At 36.9% G+C, this 22,427-nt stretch overlaps 1 protein-coding gene across 1 annotated transcript; it reads right to left on the reverse strand.

Annotated features, from left to right (window-relative positions):
* Positions 1 to 775: 775 nt before the first annotated feature.
* On the reverse strand, positions 776 to 13,613 carry LOC111750871 (natural killer cells antigen CD94-like). Its single transcript, XM_064284622.1, has 7 exons — positions 13,379 to 13,613; positions 11,955 to 12,047; positions 11,751 to 11,813; positions 10,645 to 10,796; positions 8,383 to 8,489; positions 7,444 to 7,541; positions 776 to 3,120 (listed from the first exon to the last, which is right to left on the reverse strand). The coding sequence occupies exons 1-7, from the start codon at positions 13,383 to 13,385 to the stop codon at positions 3,083 to 3,085; spliced, it is 558 nt and encodes a 185-aa protein (XP_064140692.1). The 5' UTR covers positions 13,386 to 13,613; the 3' UTR covers positions 776 to 3,082.
* Between the last annotated feature and the right edge of the window lie 8,814 nt (positions 13,614 to 22,427).

Raw genomic sequence — 22,427 nt, forward strand, 5'->3', positions numbered from 1 at the left:
TCAACAAATTCATAAAACAAAAAAAACATATGATCTAAATAGATGCAGAACAATAAATTGACAAAAACACCCTTGGATTCCTGATAAAAACTTACCAAAACAGGAGTAGAAGGGAACTGCCTCAACCTTGTAAAGGTCATCTACAAAATCCTACAGTTAAGATAAAATGTGAAGATAAAAAAGTGACTCTTTTTGTTCAAGAATAAGACTATGAGTTCTACTTTCACTACTGTATTCAAGCTTGTATTGAATGTTCTAGTCACTGTGATCAGGCAAGAAAAAGAAATAAAAGAAATCCAGTTTTGAAAAGAAACAGGGAAAGCTGTCTTTTCTCATAGGTAATATAATCACCTATGTTGAAAATCAAATGGAAGCTACAGAAATGCTACTAGAGCTAATAAGTGAGTTTAAAAAGGTTGAAACATAGAAGATAAATACAAAAATCAATTGTATATACACTTGCAATCAAAAATTGAAATAAAAAACATATAATCTATAATAGTATCAAATCAATGCAGTACTTAGCAAAACCTCATAAAAATGTAAAAGGCTGCATATTATTAAAAATTCCATAATATTGCTGAGAAAAATTTGAGAATAATGAGGTAAAAGGTATATATATTATTAAAGAGTCAGAAGACTCAGTATTGTTGATATGGCAATTTTTCCAACACAGATCTATAGATCTAATGCAATTCCAACTAAAATCCCAGAAGGTTTTTTGTTGTTGTTGTTGATTGACAACATAATTTTGAAATTCATATAGAATGCAAAATACAACAACAGCCAAAACAACTTAAAAATTAACAAAGCTGGAGGGTGATTACTACTAGACTTCAAGATTTTTATACAGCTTTTTTTTTTTTAGAGTATTCAGAACAGTGTGCTCTCCATGCAAAATGAGAAAAACAGATCTATAAAACAAAATAGGGAGCACAGAAACAGATCCATATGTATACGGAAAATTGATTCCTGACAAAGGTGCATAGGCATTTAAGTGGAGTGAGGATAATATTTTTAACAAATGGCATGAGAAATACAGATATACAAAAAACAAGAACAAAAAAAGTCTTTGATTTACCCCTTACAACAAATATGTCAAATAATTCAAAGTAAATCATGGATCTAAATGCACAATCTAACTATAAATCTTCTACAAGAAAACAAAGAAGAAAAAATTTGTGGCTTTGATTTAGCCAAAGCTTTCTTAGAAATGATGTGAAAAGCATGATTTATAAATGAACAACTGATAAAGTGGACTTTGTCAAGATTTAAAACTTCTGCTCTTTGAAAGACACTGCTAAGAGAATGAGAAGACAAGCCTCAGACTGGGAGAAAATTTTTCAAAACATCTGCCTGATAAAGGACTTGTACACAGAATACACAAAAATGATCACAACTCAATAAGAAAGTAAAAACAACAAAATTGGCAACTTATTTGAACAGAAAAGTTACCAAGAAAGAGGTAAACATGGCAAATAAGCAAATAACTAGATGTTCAAAAACATAATTCATTAGAGAAATGCAAATTAAATACACAATGAATGACTATTGCACACTTATTAGAATGGCTAAGAGTATAAAGATCATTCCAGTGCTGGCCAAGATGTGGAGGAAGTGAGCTCTCAAACACTGCTAGTGGGAATATAAAATGGAACAATCCCTTGGGAAAACAGTTTGACAGGTTTTTAAAAATGTAAACATTCACCACCGTATGATCCAACCATTCTACTCCTAGAAAATTATTTTTATCCAGGAGAAAAGAAGATCTATGTCTTGTGAGTGAATACACATAGTAACTTTACTAGTTATAACCACAAAATGGAAACAACCCAAATGTCTATCAAACAGGGAATGGATGAATTGTGTTCTACCCATAAAAAGGAACGCTATTCACCAATAAGAAGAAATCAATTACTGATATGCATAACAACACAAATAATTATGTTTGGCTACAAAATCCAAACAAAAGATGTACAAACTGCATGGCTCTATATTATATAAATTTTATGTATATATATACACACAAAGCTTTAGAAAATGAAAATCTATGCTAACAAAATGCCACACAATGGTCATCTGTGTGGGTAGGAACCGGACAAAAGTATTACTTGGGGTAACTCGGAGAATTTCTGGGATGATGTATATGTTATCTACATTGATGAATGTGATGTGTGAGAGTTTCACAAGCGTAGGAGCCCTGGTGGCACAGTGGATAAAGTGCTTAGCTACAAACTGAAAGGTCCTGCTCCATGGGAGAAAGAAGTAGCAGTCTGCTTCCGGAAAGTTTACAGCCTTGGGAAGCCTAGGGGGCAGTTCTAATCTGTCCTATATGGTTGCTGTGAGTTGGAATCAACTTGACCAAAACAGGTTTGGATTTTTTTTTTTTTTTTTTTAGTACGTGGTGGAGAGGAAAAGGAACAACGCAAACTCACATAAACTGCTGGTGAGATTATAAATTTTCTCAAGCACCTTGGAATAAAGAAGCCTCACTCTCATTTATGACCTGTCCTCATAAGTGTCATCCCATAACTTTGGCCATATTCTATTGCTCACACAGGTCAACCTTAACAGAATATGGATGATTATCATAAAAGGGTGTCCATAGCAGAATCAGGGACCAGTAGGGGCCATCTAGGGGGCTGAATATAGAAGCACAGCCTTGCCCACCAATTATATCTGTTCTTCCCACAGGCAAAATTCATTCATCCCTTTCTGTGGCCCCCAAAATTATCATCCTATTACATCATCAGCTCGTAGTTCAGAAACTCATGAGATCCAGGTGTGGATGAGGCTCATAATGTGTCATTCCTTAAGTTTACACAAATAAATAAACAACAAGTATTTATTGTTTCTGAAGGACAGGAATTCTTAAACAGCTTAGAGGGAGGAATCTGGCTCAGGATCTCTTACTGCTGTCAGGAAGTCTGCTGGGCCGTAGTCATCTGAAGGCTTCACTCTGGCTGGAGAGTCTGCTTCCAAGAAGGCTCACTCACATGGCTCCTGGCAAGAGGCCTCAGTTCCTTGTGGCTTTCCATAGGAGGCTTCCATCCTTATCACACAGTCCCCTACACAGGGTGTCTCACAACTTGGTAACTGCCTTCCCCCAGATCAAGAGATCTAGGAGAAAGTAAAGAGGCAGAAATCACACTTTCTTTTAAAACCTAGCCTCAGAAGCAACATGCCATCATTTCTACTGTGTTCTATTGGTCATACAGATCCAACCTGACACCAAGTGAAAGGAAATTACATGAAGGCACAAACATCAGAAGGTGAGGAATATTGGTGGGATCTTGCAGCCTGGTTACTAGAGACTGATAAACTAAGTCAAAACTGTTTTTTATACTGAAAAACGCGTAGGTCTGTTTACAACTGGCAAGAAATGACCTAGAAAAAGGAAAGGCAAAGTAGAGAATAGGATTGGTGATTTTATATGCTCATTTGTACATTTTGACAGAGGTTGGCAAGCTACAACCTATAGGTCAAATCTACCCTACCATCTGTTTTTGTAAATCAAGTGTTTTGGAACACAACCACACCATTTATTTACATATTATCTATGACATCTTTAGCTAGGCAATGGCTGAACTGAGAAGTTGAAACAGAGACTAACCCACAAAGCTAAAAATGATAACTATACAGCATATTCACAAAACATTTAACCCTTGTGCTAAGGTATAAGGGGAAAAGATTCAAAACTATGGAAAAGGAAAAGGAGGTTTAGGTGTTCCAAAGATATCTTAGGGTTAGATAACTGAAAGGAACCATAAAGCTCAGTAGATCATAGTTGGCTGAGGCTTTCAATGAATAATAATAAAAAAAATGGGATACACAAGAGAATTTATGTAAGCAGTGGGGCTCCAAAAGGCATCCAGGAATAAGTTCCCAGGGTCTTTCTTATTTGTACAAAGACATATTTCAACTTTAGATTGAACTACTGATATCTGTGTGATAAAATATGATTTTAGGAAAGCTCCCAGTTTCCTGAAAGTTTTACTGCATCCACGTCATTAAGGTCGACTCTACTTTGAGGGGGCAGATCTTCCTCAGTCATCTTTGGAGTACCTTCCAATCTGGGGGACTCTACTTATACTACAATATCAGACAATGTTCCGCTACTGCTACTCATAAGGTTTTCACCGGCTAATGCTTTTCAGAAGTAGACTGCCGGGTCCTTCTTCCTAGTCTGTCTTAGTCTGGAAGCTTAGCTGGAACCTGTGCTCCACGGGTGACCCTGCTGTACCTGAACACCCATGGCATAGCTTCCAGCATCACGGCAACAGGCAAGCCCCCACAGTACGATAAACTGACAGACACGTGTTTTATTGACTATGCAAAGGCATTTGACTGTGTGGATCATGACAAATTATGGATAATGTTGCAAAGAATGGGAATTCTAGAACACTTAATTGTGCTCATGAGGAACACTTACATTGATCAAGAGGCAGTTGTTCAGACAGAACAAGGGATACTGATTGTTTTAAAGTCAGGGAAGGCGTGTGTCAGGGTTGTATTCTTTCGCCATAACTAGTCAATCTGTATGGTGAGCAAATAACACGAGAAGGTGGACGATATGAAGAAGAACGGGGCATCAGGATTGGAGGAAGACTCATAAACAAGCTGCGTTATACAGATGAAACAATCTTGCTTGCTGAAAGTGAAAAGGACTTGAAGTACTTACTAATGAAAATCAAAGACCACAGCCTTCAGTATGGATTGTACCTCAACATAAAGAAAACAAAAATCCTCACAACTGGACCAATGAACAATATCATGATAGATGGAGAAAAGATTGAAGATGTCAAGGATTTCATTTTACTTGGTCCACAATCAACAGCCATGGAAGCAGCAGTCGGGAAATCAAAAGACACATTGCATTGGGTAAATCTGCTGCAAAGGACCTCTTTAAAGTGTTCAAAAGCAAAGATGTCACCTGGAAGACTAAGGTGCTCCTGACCCAAGCCGTGGTATTTTCAATCGCATCATATGCATATGCATATGAAAGCTGGACAATGGATAAGGAAGACCAAAGAAGAATTGACACCTTTGAATTGTGGTGTAGGCGAAGAATGTTGAATACACCATGGACTGCCAAAAGAACGAACAAATCTGCCTGAGAAGTAGTACAACCAGAATGCTCCTTAGAAGTAATGATGGCGAGACTGTGTCTTACATACTTTGGACATGTTGTCAGGAGGGATCAGTCCCTGGAGAAGGACATCATGCTTGGCAGAGTACAGGGTCAGCGGAAAAGTGGAAGACCCTCAACAAGGTGGATTGACACAGTGGCTGCAACAATGAGCTCAAGCATAACAACAATTATAAGGATGGCGCAGGACTGGGCAGTGTTTTATTCTGTTGTGCATACGGTCACTATGAGTCGGAACCGACCCATGACACCTAACAACAACAACCAGCAGTTTCCAACAGTCTTTCACACCCATCTAGTCAGGTAGTGAAGCGTGGATGTCTAACCAGTTGTCTCAAGTACAAACTATGCACACTATAAATTGGTTAGTTAGTCAGTCCACTGCCCTTGTATTGACCAGGAATAAGAGAACAATTTTTGGAATCCCTAAAGATAAGCAGAGAGCTGCCCCAGTCCATATAGGTCAAATAACTCCATCCTTCTCAGGCATACTATGTGAGGTTGCAGATGTCATTATGGCGGAGCTAAGAATTAATACACTAGAAAAAATGAATTTCTTGTCAGGGCATATGGGATTTAAATTATCAGCTATCTAATCAGGATTCAAAAGGCTTTGATTAAATTTAATAAGCTAAGAAGTAAAAGTTACTTTTTTTTAGGGGCATGTTGGCAGCGGGTTTTTTGGTTGTTGTTGGTGTTATGAATTGAATTGTGTACCCCAAAAATATGCATTGTAAATTCTAACCTCTATGCCTATGGTTTTAATCCCATTTGAGAATGACTTTTCTTTGCTATGTTAATGAGACAGGATTAGTGTAAGGTATAGCCTGAGTCAATCCCTTTTGAGATCTAAAACGTTAAACAAGCAAACTAGTAAGCAGAGATGGGGTAAGAAAGATAACAAGACACACAGGGATTTCCAAGGAACCAGGAAGCAGAAGCTGAAGAAACAAGGGCCTTTCTCCAGAACTGACAGACAGAGAAAGCCTTCCTCTAGAGCTGGCATCCTGAATTTGGACTTCTATCACCTAAATTATGAAATATAAATTTCTCTCTGTTAAAGTCACTCACTTGTGGTATTTCTGTTAGAGCAGTACGAGGTAACTAAGACATTTGGTGTGGTAGGAAATATTCTAAGATGGTCCACAAGATTCCTGCTTCCTGGTATAAATGCCCTCTATAACCCACCCCACCTCGACTGAGCGTGGGACATTGAATATGATGGCATGTTACTCCTAGGATAAGATTACCTTACATTGCAAAGGTGAGAAAAATTTTCAGATACAATTAAGTTGATTTGGAGTTAATTAAAAGCCAGGCAAGACTGGGTGGGCCTTATCTAATCAGATGAACATTTTAAAAGAGAGTCTAGAGGTCAAAGATCCAAGAAATCAGAGATACTTTCCTTTTGCCTTTGAAGATGCAAGCAGCCATAATGTGAATTACCTGCAGAGAGCGGTAGCCACTAGTTGCAAGACGTTTAGGAAAATCATTGTTTTTTGATTGATTGGAGAATAAGATCTCTAAAGCACATGCAAATGACTCTCTTACTGATGGGTAAGCATGAGGCAAGAAAGTTCTGGGCACCCTGGACGACTTGGATTCTCATTCCCCTTGCAAAATATGGAAGCAATCATATTAGAAACACATATTTCCAAGTAATGGCAAAAAACTTCAATTGTTCTTCAGAATTTAGAGTATTAAGGAAAAGAGACAAAATTGGGTTTGCTCTGAAGCTGGATAACACATGTGAGGAAACTGTCATCTACCGTATAGCAATGGAACTTTCAGCTCTAAGCAAATACGTATATATATATATATATACACACACCCAGAAAGAGCTAACAGAAAGCATTGAAAATATTTTTACTCTTAGAAAGGTGAAGACGGGCTTTCCCAACTTAGTTATGTCATATGAAGCATTGAAATGAGGTTGATATATATTATGTGGTGTTTTAAGTTTTACTTAAATTTGTGCAGAGATAATGTGTAAAAAAAAGCTGCATGAACCTATGAAACTACAATACATTTAACAATAAACACGTAGAATAAAATCTAAATATTCATAACATTGTTTATCTTGGTGCTTGAAAAATTCAAGTACAGGCACAGAAATTTAATCAATTTTGAAATATATGGATTCAAATACGTACAAATTGTATGATAAGACAAAACATTGAAAAATTTATAGAACTAAGAAGTAGATGATTAGTAACAATATAAGAGATAAAAGGTAAACCTGAACCCGCATTGCTCCTCAACCCCAAGAACCACTTAAATAAGCTATTGCTTACAGATAAAACCATGTTTCTCCGCACAATCTTCATCCAAAATACTATCGCTATCATACAACATGCAGTTCTGTTGATTTAGAGGCGGAAACAATAGAAATCTGTAATGAAGACAAAAATATTAGCATCTGGGAAACGGGTATGGAAATGCTCAGGTGCGATGATGACTCAGATTAATGATAGAACTTTCAGAAGCATTTCGATGAGATATTAACATACAGAATCATTCTTTTTTTTTTAACTATGGTTTTCAGTTTTCAGATTACATTGTTGCACAAAACTTAGTTACTCCCTCTTAAATAAATAGCACTGGGACTAGAGATTTTTTGTTATTGTTCTTCTCTTTACTGTTAATCATTTTGATGCATAATATACTTTATTTTATTTAAAAATGCATTACCTGACTTAGTCTAGAGAAACAAATCAGAGCTTATAATTCACCATTGTATTATGTGGAAATTACATGTTTATGAATGAAAATAACATTCAACGTTTACGAACATACAGAAGATAAACCCAGAATATTTGAAACATTGGGAGCATGTTGAGAATTTTGGCTCCAGCAGAATAAAGAAAGGAAGGCATATCCTGCTGTATCTGGACTGCCGGGACTGCTGAGTCAGCGCTCGTGTGTATGTGAGTCTGTGAGGATGTGTGCCTGTACGTATTATGTCTATGTGTTTGCTCCAAGGAAAAATGGAAAAAAAAAAGTCAAAAGTTATTTTATGGGCCCAGAACACTAAAGTTCATGTGACCTGAGCATGAACTTGAATTTTCTGGATTGACCTGCAATTGTATTCTGCTACACTCTTCTCTTTTCTGTAACCTCACCCCCTGGGCATGCGATTACTGCAGTGCTCCTGGGTGTTACCTGCACTGATGCGATCTAAGCATAAACTCAGAAAGAGTAGAAAAGGCAGCACCAGGCTGCCAGAAACTTACAGATCCCGGGAGGGAGCAGAGCCGTCCTCCCACAGCCACGCACCACGTCTTTCATTGTAATAAATGAGTCCAATCCAGTAATAACGTCCACCGGAGATCCTAAAGCTCTGTTTGAAAACAGAGACAAACACTGTAATCTAATTTAAATGTACTCTGGGAACAGTGTGCTTTTAAGAAAGTTAATGTCAGAGCATCAGAATCAGCCTATCAATCGCACAAACTGAATTCATTATTGACTTCTAATTTAGAAGGTACAGCTCTGTGGCTCATACTACTCATTTAACACACCCATTCATTTATGGAGGGAAAATACCACAAAATCTCACTAAAGGTCTAAAAACATTGTTATAAAAATATAGAAAACATTGCCTATTCTGTGAGTTAGAGTTCTCATGAACATCCCTGTACAGGGGATCCGAAATCCCCATCTCAAAGCCTGTAAAATCAACACTATCTCGAGGGATAAATCTCCTGGGTATGACCTACTCAGCCTTTATTCAGCTCAGCCTCTGCATACATCTAGGGCAATTTATACTTTTTCTGTGTTGTTGTTAGCTGCTGTCCATTTGTTTCCAACAAAACACTGCCCAATCCTGGGCCACCTTCACAATCATTGTTAAGCTTGAGTCCATTGTTGCAGCCACTGTGTCAATCCATCCTCCTGAGGGTCTTCCTCTTTTTAGCTCACCCTCTACTTTACCAAGCATAATGCCCTTCTCCAGGGACCGGTTCCTCCTGATAACATGTCCAAAGTATGTGAGGCCAAGTCTTGCCAGCCTCGCTTTCAAGGAGCACTGTGGCTGTACTTCTTCCAAGACAGATTTGTTCGTTCTTCTGACACATTGTGGTATATTCAGTATTCTTCACCAACATCATAATTCTAAGGCATCAAATCTTCTTAGGTCTTCCTTATTCATCGTCCAGTATTCACATGCATATGAGGCGGTTGAAATACTGCAGCATGGGTCAGGCACAGCTTAGTCTTCAAAGTGTCACTTGTGCTTTTCAACACTTTGAAGAGGTCTTTTGCAGCAGATATGCCCAATGAAATATGTCGTTTGACTTCTTGACTGCTGCTTCCATGGGTGTTGATTGCAGATCCAAGTAAAATGAAATCCTTAACAACTTTAATATTTTCCTTGTTAATTATGATGTTGTTTTTGGTCCAGTTGTGAGGATTTTGGGCTGCTTTATGTTGAGGTATAATCCATACTGAAAGCTGTGGTCTTCGATCTTCATCAGTAAGTTCTTCAAGTCCTTTTCGCTTTCAACTAGAAAAGTTCTGTCATCTGCAAATACTAGGTTGTTAATGAGTCTTACTCCAATCCTAATGCCACATTCTTCTTCATATATTCCAGCTTCTCAGGTTATCTGCTCCGCATAATTTTGATTAAGTATAGTGAAGGGGTACAATCTTAACACACACCTTTCCTGACTTTAAACTATGTGGTATTCCCTTCTTCTGTTCAAAGGGCTGCCTCTTGGTGCATGTACAGGTTCCTCATGAGCACAATTCAGTATCCTAGCATTTTATTCTTCATAATTTTATTCACAGTTTGTTATGATCCACACAGTCAAATGTCTTTGCATAGTCAAAAAAACACAGGTAAACATCTTTCTGGTATTCTCTGTTTTCAGTCAAGATCCATCTGATGTCAGCAATGATATCCCTCATGCCACACCTTCTTCTGAATTGAGCTTGAATTTCTGGAAGTCCTCTGTTAGTATACTGCCAAAACCGTTTTTGGGTGATCTTCAGCAAAATTTTAGTTGTGTGTGATATTAATGATATTTTTTAACAATTTTTGCATTCTGTTGGCTCCCTTTTCTTATGAATGGGACCTTAGGAATTGGTAAGTTTTATGACCAGACCCTCTCTATTTTCCCTACATTGTATTCCAGAAACATGACAGAAGCTACATAATTATAAAAGAATTTATAAATTCAATTAAAATAACTAAATATTCCAAAGTCATTTAGTTGGTTCTTGGAATAAAATGGTTAAGCAATGATCTATTACTTTGAAGTCATCCAGAAAATTTCTTTCACTTCATCTGGCATACTGATTTTATTCCTAGATGTAATTCTTTGAGAAATGTTATGTAGGTTTTATAGTGATTGCTTCAAAGTACAAAGTTAATAATCATTATTCAAATACAATCACACATTTACTCTCTGATTAAAGACTTGGTTCAAAATCTTCAGCTTACTTAGATATTATGTTTTCTGGAACAAAGAAAATGTGGAAACATGAGTACATACAAATTCATCTTTGCTTTCCAGCTGAAGAAGACTGGAATTGTGAGAAGCACAGAAATCCCTACTTTCTGCCCAAGTTTTTTCTTCATTGGAAAAGAAGTAACAATTGCATCGGTACCCAATCCACTTCTCTTCGCAAGGACAGCAGCCAGAGCCTAAGATGAAAAATAAAACATGACTGATGACATTGGAGATTTCTAGTATTTGTATTGCTCTTTATTCATTCAAAAACCATTTGCTATTTATTTTTTTCTCTACAACTAGTCTTTGAGCACACACTACTACATGCACTGCAGTGTGCTACGCTCAGGATTATAAATGTGAACAAGTCAGACACGATCATTTTCCTCATGGGGATTATATTCTAGAGGTAGAGTAAGACATACAATTCCCAATCATTTATCAGTTATATCATAATACTTTGGTAAGTATACAAAAGAAATTTATATATTCACTCAGAAACTGTACTTTAAGCTGGCTCTTACTGTATAATTAGATTTTAAAATTGCAGAAATCTGGGCACTACAATCTGAGACATAACTACTAATAAAATTATAGGTACATTAAAAAAAAAACTAGTTACAGGACAAATATTGTATAATGGAGATAAGAAAGTATGGGTTATGAGCAGACACAGGCCAGGAATGAGGATTAACTAAAAAAAAAAAAAAAACTAGTGCCTTTCGATGGCACTAGTTTTTTTTTTTTTTTTTTTATAATATTTACTGTAGTTTATTTATAATTTGTTAGTTAATAACATGTATTCATAGAGGACAGAAATCTGTTATCTCATGCTAATATCCTTATATCTCCTAGAAAAAAAAAAAAAAAAAACCCAGTGCTGTCGAGTTGATTCCGACTCATAGCCACCCTATAGGACAATCCTTATACCTGTAACATATAAATGATGTGCTCTCAATGTAATTTTATCATTCCTACACTAGAGAAAAGTGGAATGAGACTGTCCTAAAATTAGGGAAGTTAACTTATGTTACCATATGTGATAAGCTATCATGCTACTCTGTGTTAAAAAAAAAAAGAAAGAAAGAAAGAAACTGTCTCTTTTAATGTTCTACCAAAACTGAGCATTTCCAAACATTGGAGCCTACCTTCTTGGGGTTCTACGGTGGATCCTGGAGAGGATGTTGGCTGAGTACTTTGTGTGGAAAATGCTGTGAGAAATTATTAGAAATTTACATAATCAAGTACAGGTTTAAGTGTATCCCTGAGATAATATCACACACTAGCAAAATTCAACGTTTACGATTAGTTTTATCATAGCATTTGTCTTTCTAAGATGCCAAAAAACTTACAGTTTTTCAACAAAATTCCCAAAGTAGCCATCAACAAAAGGCACACTACTGCCAAGGTTCCAGAAATCAGGTTCCATAAATTGTTCTGAAAAGCTGTAGAAAAAGAGAGAAAAGGCAAAGACTTAAAGAGCCAATGCAGTGGCTGTAGTTCTTAAATGCAAAACCAGTGAGAGAAAATCCAGAACTGTCAGGATCCACACACAGATATTTGAGTCTTCAGGTCTTTTATGTGATAACACAATCACCCTGCCAATGAACCACTGGAAAAGGAAGACATTCCATTTAAAACTTCAACCAAAACCAGCATTTTTTTTTTTTTTTTTTTGGTGGGGTACATTATTCCTTAGTGAGATTATCCACACATTTTCTTCTTGACCAACTCTGTAAATTTAACATTAGGTGTTGTCTGTTTGTTTTTGTTTTTAACTGGCAAAGAAACGTAGAGATCTAGTGCAAAAAGAGATCAAGGGGCTCCAACTTCTGTTTTATGTGCTTACATTACAGGCATTTTTATTCTCTCAGGAAAAATCACAAGGTAAATAGCCTGGTTCCCACCAGGTAGATGAGAAAATTGAGGGTCCAAGAATAACATCGTTTTCTCAAGGTATCAAAGCTAGCAAGTGTGCAAGTCAGACATAAAATTCAATCCTGTCTAAGCCCAGCGTCTTTCATGTACCGTACTCTACCATTGTCACTGGCAATAACACTATTGGTGGTATGTCTTTCTGCTAATCTCAGTACAGGCTCTGCTTTGAGGAATATTTTCCTGCTCATAGCTCTGTAGACGTAGTATAAGACAAAGAGAGAGGAGCACCTTGGAACTGGGGATGACAGATTCCAAAACCAACGTAGAGAGTAATTCTCTGGAGTGCTGAGTTCACTTCCTAGTACATTGAATTATGATATAGAAACAACCCTTTTTTTTTTTTGCTCTTACCCGAAGTTACTTGGTTATAGCCTTTCTCCTGAAACAATTCAACTTTAGGAGATGATGCATGGACTTTAGCATACTCCCAAAGAGTAATGTCACTGAAAATAATACAATTTTCAAACAGTCTGGGTGACATTTGGGAGTCGCAAGATAAGCGCTAAAAAATTATATCAGGCATTATCTTTTTATTCCTGTGCTAGAATTATATTGATCATAATATAACCAGATGAATTCGTTTCTCATTTAGAATTTAGATGTACCCATATCAGAAATCATTCTGTTGGAAAAGCTTTCCAGGCTATTTTTCAGTTACAGAATAATGAATAAAGAAATTAAAATAAATGTAGAAGGTACGGACACAGGGAAAGACTAAAAAATCCACTGTGCATTATAACCCTTTCTCTTAAAGCTCTGCCCTTAAATTAGCCATGTCTGTGGGCTGCCTTTTTTGCGTCCCTTTATCAGTTGATTTTCTGACTGGAGGCACACGTACCTGCCATGAGAGATGATGTCCCAAGGTGGATGCAGGGAAAACACAAGGAGTGCTTGTTGGGGAAGAGTGGTGTTCGATCCCAGAATTGGGCTGGAAGCAAAGGAATCCGGAGAAATTTAAAAAAAAGAGAGAAAGAAAAAAATGTGTATATACAGGATGTTCCTGAAGCATCTACTGGTGAGCCACATATGTGTAGTACTGAGCAAGAAGAGGTAAAACTACCAGCTTCTAAAATGTTCCGGATATCACAATACAGGAAATTCTCACTGTATTTTGCAATAGAAACCCTTTGATTAGCAGAAAGGAAGATGAGAGGGAGTTTGTGTTTTGTTTTTACTTTTAGTGTTTCAACATCAAAGTCATCTTCAAAATACATTTGGAAAATATCAAAAAATGGACAAAGGTAAATTTACTTACTGCAATAAAATTCTACGTATAATATTCCTATTTTAACAATAATAAAAATTAATTTTGCATGAAACACAGTCTAAATCTTTTTAAATATAATAACTCATATGTTTTAAAAAATGACTGGCTAAGGAAGATACTATACATATCCTATTTTACCAGTGAGAAAATTGAGGCCGAGTAAGTAACTTGTCCAAGATTACTTAGGTTTGAAACTTAAGCAATCTTGCTCTGGGGCACATGAACAATATATTGTAAATCAAACCCATTTCTCTGTGTTTATTATTTTCTGTAGATTTTTATTTCTTTTCTACTAGACAGACTCGTTGGTCTAACCGTGTCTCATTTCTGTATTTCCCATTCCAGCCTCATTAAATCAGCCAGGGCTGGCAAAGGAAAAAACGTAGAACCAGAGTATCTTCTTGTCTTAGGGTTCTCCAAAGAAACAGAACTGGTGAGACCTATGTATCTAGAATGAGAGAAATTTACTTCAAGAGAAGTGCTCACACAGTTATGGGGCTTGAAAGTTCAAAAGTCATAGGTCAAGTGACAGGCTGAAGACTTCTGCTGATCACGGGATTGTAGGGGCTGGCCAGTCCAAAATCTGTAGGTCAGGCACCAGGGGGAGACTACCTCAGGCTTGCGTCCCAAGACCTGTAGGTCAGATGAGAGAAAAGTAGAGAGTTGAGAAAGAAAGAGAGAGAGAGTTCTGCCAAAGTATCTGTTAATAGCCTGAAGGCAGACAATAACCTAAGGAAAACCACTTTCAACTGGTTGATGGATTACATTAGATTACATTACACAAGATTGTTACATTATGTTATAGAGCAGCAAGTAGTCTAGTATTTGGCCAAACCACTGGCAATCATAGCTTAGCAAAGTTGACACATACAATTAAATATCAAACCTCTCATTACTGTTATATGTATATAAACACACATGCATCTGTGCTCTAAAGCTCCCTCTCCTGATGTGATGGCTAAAATGTGTGTCAAGTTGGCTGGGCCACGACTCTCAGTGCTTTGGCTGTCATGATGTAATTCGACAGCTATGTAATGATGTAATTACCTCCATGATGAGATCTGCTATGAGCAGCCAATGAGTTGAAAAATGACCTATTAATTTCCTTGGAAATTATGGGAATTTCCTTGGAAGCAGGGCCTGCATTCATTATATGTGGACTTTCTGGCAAAGCTCACTGACTTTTCCTCACCCTGGATCCTGCTGCTGCCTCCTGTTCTGTTCATCTGACCTCCAGTTCTTGGGACTTGAGCTAGCAGCTTACCCACCAATCTTGGGATTTGTCAGCCTCCACAGCCTATGAGCCAGAAGCCTGTTTTCTCACCTGCAGATCTCAGCTACATGAGTCAGGAGAAGCCTCCAGGCTAACCCATGGCCTTGGACCTTCTAGTCTCTACAACGATGTGAACCATTTCCTCCATATAAATCTCTCTCTCTCTCTTTGTATATATATATATATATATATGTATATATATAAGCTGAAAAAAACCAAACCCGTTGCCATTGAAGTGATTCTGACTCATAGCGACCCTATAGGACAGAGTAGAACTACCCCATAAAGTTTCCAATGAGAGCCTGGTGGATTCAAACTGCTGACCTTTTGGTTAGCAGTCATAGCACTTAACCACTACGCCACCATGGTTATATATATATATATGCTTTACTGGTTTTGCTTCTCTAGAGAACCCAGCCTAAAACACCTGGTTTAAGCCCACACTTCAATACTTCACTCACTTTGCCTTGAAATCTTCTTTCAACACCTTAAACTCCAATGTTCCAGTCCCTTAAGATCCTTTGAACATGACTGTAGCTGTTCTAATAAACCCTATTTTTACTAATATGTTAATTATTGTAATTGTTTATTGTGTTATCTCATCCAGATAATATTCTTTTATTTCAATTAACATTCTTATGTCTTCAAAAGAGGACATTAATGGGAATTTCAAATGTAAGAGAGATAGGTAGAGTGGGCATCTTGAGAGCAGGAACCTTCCTTGGTCCATAATGTAGTTTCTGGACATACAATCTACCGTTCATCTCGTATGAAAGCAAACTCCAGAATAAGTTTCATGGACTTTTTGATTTGTTTTGTTTTCTAAGCATTACAATTTACCTATAGAGTGCAAAACATTAACACACTTGGCTGCTCACAGAAAGGTTGGAAGTTCGAGTCTACCCAGATGTACCTTGGAAAAAAGGCCTGACAATGTACTTCCAAAAAATCATCCATTGAAAATCACATGGAATATGGTTTTACTTTGATACACCTGGGGTCACTGTGAGTCAGAATCAACTTGTCGGTAACTAAGCAAAATCAAAAACCAAACCCATTTCTGTCAAGTTGATTCTGCCTCATAACAACCCAGTAGAACAGAGTAGAACTGCCCCATAGGGTTTCCAAGGAGCACCTGGTGGATTCAAACTGCTGACCTTTTGGTTAGCAGTCGTAGCCCCTAAGCACTTCGCCACCAGGACTTCAACAACAGCTAGTATGTTTTTTTTACTATTCCTATAGATGAACCTTTTTGTAAAGATAAGCGTTTCATCAACAACAACAACAAAGCAAGATTTGTGGCTTGATTTCTTAGCTTCCATGAATTCAAAAATTTTTCATCTTTTTAATTTGTTTACATTGTGTTTATAAAGTTGCTTTTACTCAACCACTGTAATTGCTAAAATCTAGATCCTTATTGAAAAAAATGTGAATATGAAATTTTCTTCTTCTAGCTTTGATGCAAATCCAAGTTGAGAGACATACAGTTTATAATGACACTTTGCATAATTTGAAACCTATCGTCCCTTTTTTTTTTGAACACTTTATTCTGTTTTAGGTGAAAGTTTACTTAGCAAATTAGTTTCCCATTCAACAATTTATACAAAATTTTTTCTGTGACATTGGTTGCTATCGCAACAACGTGTCAGCACTCTCCCCATTTCAACCCTGTCTTCTTCATTTCCAGTCCTCCTGTTTCCCTGCCCCCCTTGACTCTTCGTCTTTGTTTTTGGTCTCAAATAGTTGATTGTTCTAAGGTACACATTCCTCATTCGTGTTATTGTTTTTTTTTTATAGGCCAATCCACTATCTGGCTGAAAAGGGACCTCGGGAGTGGCTTCAATTCCAGGTTAAAAGAGCATCTTTATCAATTCAAAAAGTTTGGTATTTTTTTTATAAATTTGAGTTTTGTTCTACATTGTTCCCCCCATTCTAACCAGGATCTTACATTGTATGCCTAGTCAGAGCATTCGTTAGTGGTTGCCAGGCACTGTTATTTCTTCGGGTCTCAAGCTAGAGGAGGCTGTGTTTCATGTGGGCCATTAGTCCAACGGACTAGTTGCTTCCTGGAGTCTTTGGTTTCCTTCACTCTCCTTTGCTCCAGCTGGGAAGAGACCAGTAGTTATACTTGGACGATCACTCGCAAGCTTTTAAGATTCCCAGAGCCTACTCACTAAGCTCATAGGTAGAACATCATATTCATGAACTCTGCTGTGCCAGTTGACCTCGTTGTCCCCCAAGACTATGGTCTTTAGCCTTCAAGCCCGTTAACTTAGTCCCACCAAATGTTTGGATTTATGTCTAAGAAGTTTCCATAACTGTGCCTTCTGTGTGCTCTATTTTATGTATGAGTATATTCAAATGCCCACAACTATACCTAAATGCACACACTCCCATACACCCCCCCACACCTATGAAGCAACATATCTACCTATGTAAAAAAAATATGTAGCCACTCACAAATTTTTGGTTGTCATTACTGTTGCAGAATTGTATATGTTATAGCAACTACCACAGTTGTCCTTTATTCTTAGGTATCCCTCAGTGTCCTCACTTACCTTGGTCACGTTGTGCTGACTTCTCCAATATTTTCTGTTGTCTTCACCAGAATTAACACGTGTCTACTATTTTGTAAGTGGTTCTCCCTTCCTCCCCTCCCATCCCTGGTAGCCATCACAGAATGTTGTTTTCTGTGTGTAAACCTACTCTTGAATTTGTATGAAGTGATACCATGCAACATTTGTTCTTTTGTGATTGATTTATTTCACTCAGCATAACGTCCTCCAGATCATCCACGTTATGTTTCACACACTCTTCATTATTCTTTATCATTTCAAAGCATTTCATTACATGTGTATACCACAGAATCTACCCTTTCTTGGTTTCACTGTTGGACAACACCAAATCAGCAGAGAGCTGCTTAGGTTTACTCATCTTTCATCCAATATAAAAATGTCTTAAATGGTAGGAACTTAAGATTTTGCCTACAACTTTTGTATTGTATGTGACAAATTTGTGAGAATTGTGACACAATAGACACAAAAAGGGATTATTACTATACATTTAACACTATCAGGATCAGTTATTTTGAGGGCATTATTCTAATTTTTCAGAACCACACTTTGTGATATTGAAATCATTCATTCTTAGTTCATTGACTCAGAAGTAAAAAAGTCAGCAAGGACATTTCCAATAGAAGAACTCTAGCCTCAAGTTACAAATATGTACATACACACACAGACACACACCACATATATATGTATACATATGTGAAAAACCATTTGCCATTGAGTCAATTCTGACTTATGGTGCCCCCACGTGTATCAGATTAAAACTGCACACCCAGGATCTCTCTCTCTCTCAAGCCCTGGTGATGCAGTGATTAAGTGCTTGGCTGCTAACTGAAAGGTTGGTGGTTCTAACCGGCCGGCCATGCTCCAAAGGAGAAAGATGTGGCAGTCTGCTTCTGTAAAGATTTAGAGCCTTGGAAACCCTATGAGACAGCTCTACCCTGTCCTACAAGGTCACTATGAGTCAGAGTCAACTTGATGGGAATGAGTTTGGTTTTACATACACACACACACGCTCTCATATGCATCTACATATACACATTATGTATCTCTGGAGTCCTGGTGTCGCAATGGTTAAAGCCATTGACTGCTAACTGAAAGGTTGGCAGTTGGAAACTACCAGCAGGCCTGTGGAAGAAAGATGTGGCAATCTACTTTCATAGAGTGCCTTGGAAACCCTATGGGTTTACTGTGAGTTGGAATGACCTTGACAGCAGTGGGTTATATATACACTCTTTTGATTTTTTTTTTTAATCAGAGCTGACTCAATGGCACCTAACAACAAAGCCAGAATATTAGAAACATGGGAGGGTGCTGAGAATATTGGACTCCATCAGAATAAAGAATATACCACTTCCATGTGCTTCCTCTATGTATGCGAGCTTGTGTGCATGCACATATTATGTGCTTGTACCAAAGCCCAAAAAAAATCATATATTAAAAGTTCTTCATTGACATGACTACACTAAGTTTCATATCACTTGAGCAAGGATTGGATGTTCTGTGTTGGGCTAAAATCGTATTTAGTTGCACCATTCTCCTTTCAGTCATGTCATGCCCTAGACGGTTTACCTTTGTTGTAGTGCTCCTAGGTGGTACCTGCACTGATGAGATCCAAGTATTAACTCACAGAGAACAGAAAAGGTATCTGACTACCAGAAACTTACAGATCCTGGGAGGGAGCAGAGCCGTCCTCCCACAACAAGGTACCACATATTTCATTATAAGAGATCCCAAGCCAGTAAAACTGTCGATAGTAGTTCAAAAAATCCTGCTTGGAAACACAGACAGACATATTAAGCTAACTTGAAGCTACTCTGGGATTAATATGCATCAGACTTGGCCTATCAATCACACAAACCAAATTCATTTTTAACTTCCAATTTAGAAGGGGCAGTCACAGGGCTCATATTTCTTTTATCAGATGTATTTGTTTATGAAGAAAAAAACAATACCACAAAATCTCACTTCACATTGGCATGCAATATGCTATAAAGCGAGTCAGAGTTTTCATGGAACACTTTCTTCATAGAGAATCACCACTGAAGTTTGATTGCAAATCAAAAGTATCTTAAGGGATAAATATGGATATAATCTGCTAAACCTATACTCCACACAGGCTCTGCATACAGCTAGAGAAATTTTCACTTTTTTTTAAGAAGAGGGCAATTTTTATGATGCTGTTTTTGTTGTTAGTTGCTACTGATCCAGTTTTGACTGATGGCAACCCACTGTATTACAGAGTAAAACTACTCCATAGAATTTTCTTGGCTCTAATCTTAATGGAAAAAGATAGCCAAGGCTTTCTTCTGCACTGATTGGTTTTGAACCACTAACCTTTAGAATAGCGGTTGAGTGTAATCCTTTTGTGTCATTTAATATCCCATTTATTGGTTTTACAATATAGCCCAGAGATATGACAAAGCAATATAATTACAAAAGAAGTTAAATTCAATTAAAAGAACTAAAAATTACAGTCATTTGGTTGGTTTCTTGAATGAGTAAAAGCAGTCATCTCACATTTCTTCTTTGACTTCTCACTAAAATGTTTTTTTGCACTTTATCTAACATCTTGATTTTTATCCCCATGATGTAAATCTTTGAGGATTTTTATGAGGTTTAAAATGATTGTTTCAAGGTACAAGGAATTAATAGGTCATTTTTCAAATTGCGAAAGAAAATTATAAATTTTACTTTATGAGAACAGGGAGAGTTCTCTTACCCACGACACTAAAGGTCATCTTATTAAATGTTAGAAATCTATGTGCTGTATAATCATAAATATATATAGTTTTAATGCCTAGAGTATGTCTTAAACTATAACTAAACTTTAGAAGTAGCTTGCCTTGTTGCACATAATTGCATCTAGGTGATCAGGCTCGCTGAAACACTCAAAGATTAACGAACGTAACCTGTTTCCAAGACTCCAGAGGTCTTGTAATGGTGGCTCACTGATTTTGTGATCATCTTAGCAAGGTTTCTATTCAAGCTTTGATAATCTTTGAGCACATACTGCTCTCTTATAAGATTTATGTATTCTGGCATAATTATCAATGTATCAAAGTTTTTTTGGTCAAAGCTATGAATAGAATTGTATATAAACACTTTGAAATTTTTATTAATTGGAGCACTCGTTTCCACAGCAAGTAGTTTGTTGCCAAATTTGCAAATTTACTGTTGAATCTGCATAGCGATCTGTTATTGGTGTTCTGAGTTGTTTATTTTTGAGAAAATATAACCATCCATGGACTCTCTGATTAAAGACTTGAGTCAAAGTGTTCAGCTCATTTTGATGCTATATTTTTCTGAGTCAAAAAAATGTGGGAAACAAAAATAAAGTACACGCCAATTCATCTCTGCTTTTCAGTTCAAGTAGACTGGAATTCTGAGAAGCACAGAAATTTCTACTTTCTGCCCAAGTTTTTTCTGCATTCAAAATAAGGTAACAGCTGCATCGGTACCCAATCCACTTTTCTTTTCTGGACAAGAACAGCAGTCAGAGTCAAAGAGAAAAAATAAAACATGATTGATGGCTCTGAACATTTAAAAATTTCAATGCTATTTACCCATTCAAAAATCATTTGTTTTTTATTTATATTTTCCACAAATATTCTTTGAGAATCTACTATATATGTTTACACGACAGCACGCTATGTTTAGAGAATATTAATGTGACCAGGTGAGAAATGATCTTTTTCCCCATGAAGTTTATATTCTAGAGCTGGAGTCAGAATCATATAATTTCTAATCATTTATTAATTACATTTAATAATACCTTTGGTAAGTATACAAAATAAATTCATTATAATAAGACTGCACGTAGTTGGAGATGGAATGGGAGAAAGCTAGAAAAATCTTTTTTTTTTTTTTTTTAATTTCTTAAGAAAAGATCCCAAACCTGAGCTCTGCAGTATAAACAGGATAACTAGCTCAAAGAGAGTCTTTAATGGAGAAAGCCTTTTAACGTATTTCCTGAGTCAGAAAAGAAGATAGTGCATTGATGGAATTCTGGTTGCACAGTGGTTGAAGTGCTCAGCTGCTAACTAAAAGGTCGAAATGTTAGTCATTTGAATTCACTAGCTGATCTTCCAGAGAAAGACATGGCAGTCTGTTCCCATAAAGATTACAGCTTTGGAAACCCTATGGGGCAGTTCTACCCTATCGTATCAAGTTGCTATGAGTGGAGTATGGGGCCTACCTCCCTGGAGTTCTATGATGAGTCCTGGAGAGAATTCTATAAGAAACAATGAGAAATGTAGTCAATTAGGTGCAGATTTAAGTGAATCCATGAGATAACAAAATAGTAAATAAGATCTCTATTACTAAATGATTTTATCACGGATTTGATCTTCATAAATACTTGTCTAGAGAAACTTGCCAATTATTCAATAAAATTCCAAAGATAGCCATCAACAAAAGACATATTACTCCTAAGATTCCAGAAATCAATCTCCTTGCAGTGGTCTGAAAAACTAGAAAAAGAGAGATAGGCAAAGACTTAAAGAGCAAACAAAAGGACTGAAGTTTAAAAACAGAAGCCAGTTAGAAAGATTTCAAAAACTTTTTTGATTTTATGTCAATGAAACATTGAATGACAAAGACATTCAACTCAGGACTCCACCCGATGCCAAGGCTTTTATGTGGTGTACTTTATCAATCAGCGAGACTATCCATACAATTTCTGTGCTATCCTCTCCATCTCTAGAAGGCAGTAAAGCAAATTTACCATTATCTTTTTTTAATTCTAGAATAAGAGGAGATCAATAGGCTCAGCTTC

Source organism: Loxodonta africana, chromosome 4 (genome assembly GCF_030014295.1).
Source record: "Loxodonta africana isolate mLoxAfr1 chromosome 4, mLoxAfr1.hap2, whole genome shotgun sequence".
Lineage (NCBI taxonomy): Eukaryota > Metazoa > Chordata > Mammalia > Proboscidea > Elephantidae > Loxodonta > Loxodonta africana.

Bases quoted from the DNA above. Each gene is read 5' to 3' on its own strand.
- LOC111750871 (XM_064284622.1), bottom strand. The intron at 7,542-8,382 runs GTAAGTTTCTGG...TCTTCATTACAG, and splicing joins TCTGCTCCCTCCCGGGATCT to ATTTCTATTGTTTCCGCCTC. The intron at 3,121-7,443 runs GTAAGCAATAGC...ACTTTCTCCTAG, and splicing joins GGAGAAACATGGTTTTATCT to ATCTCTTGATCTGGGGGAAG.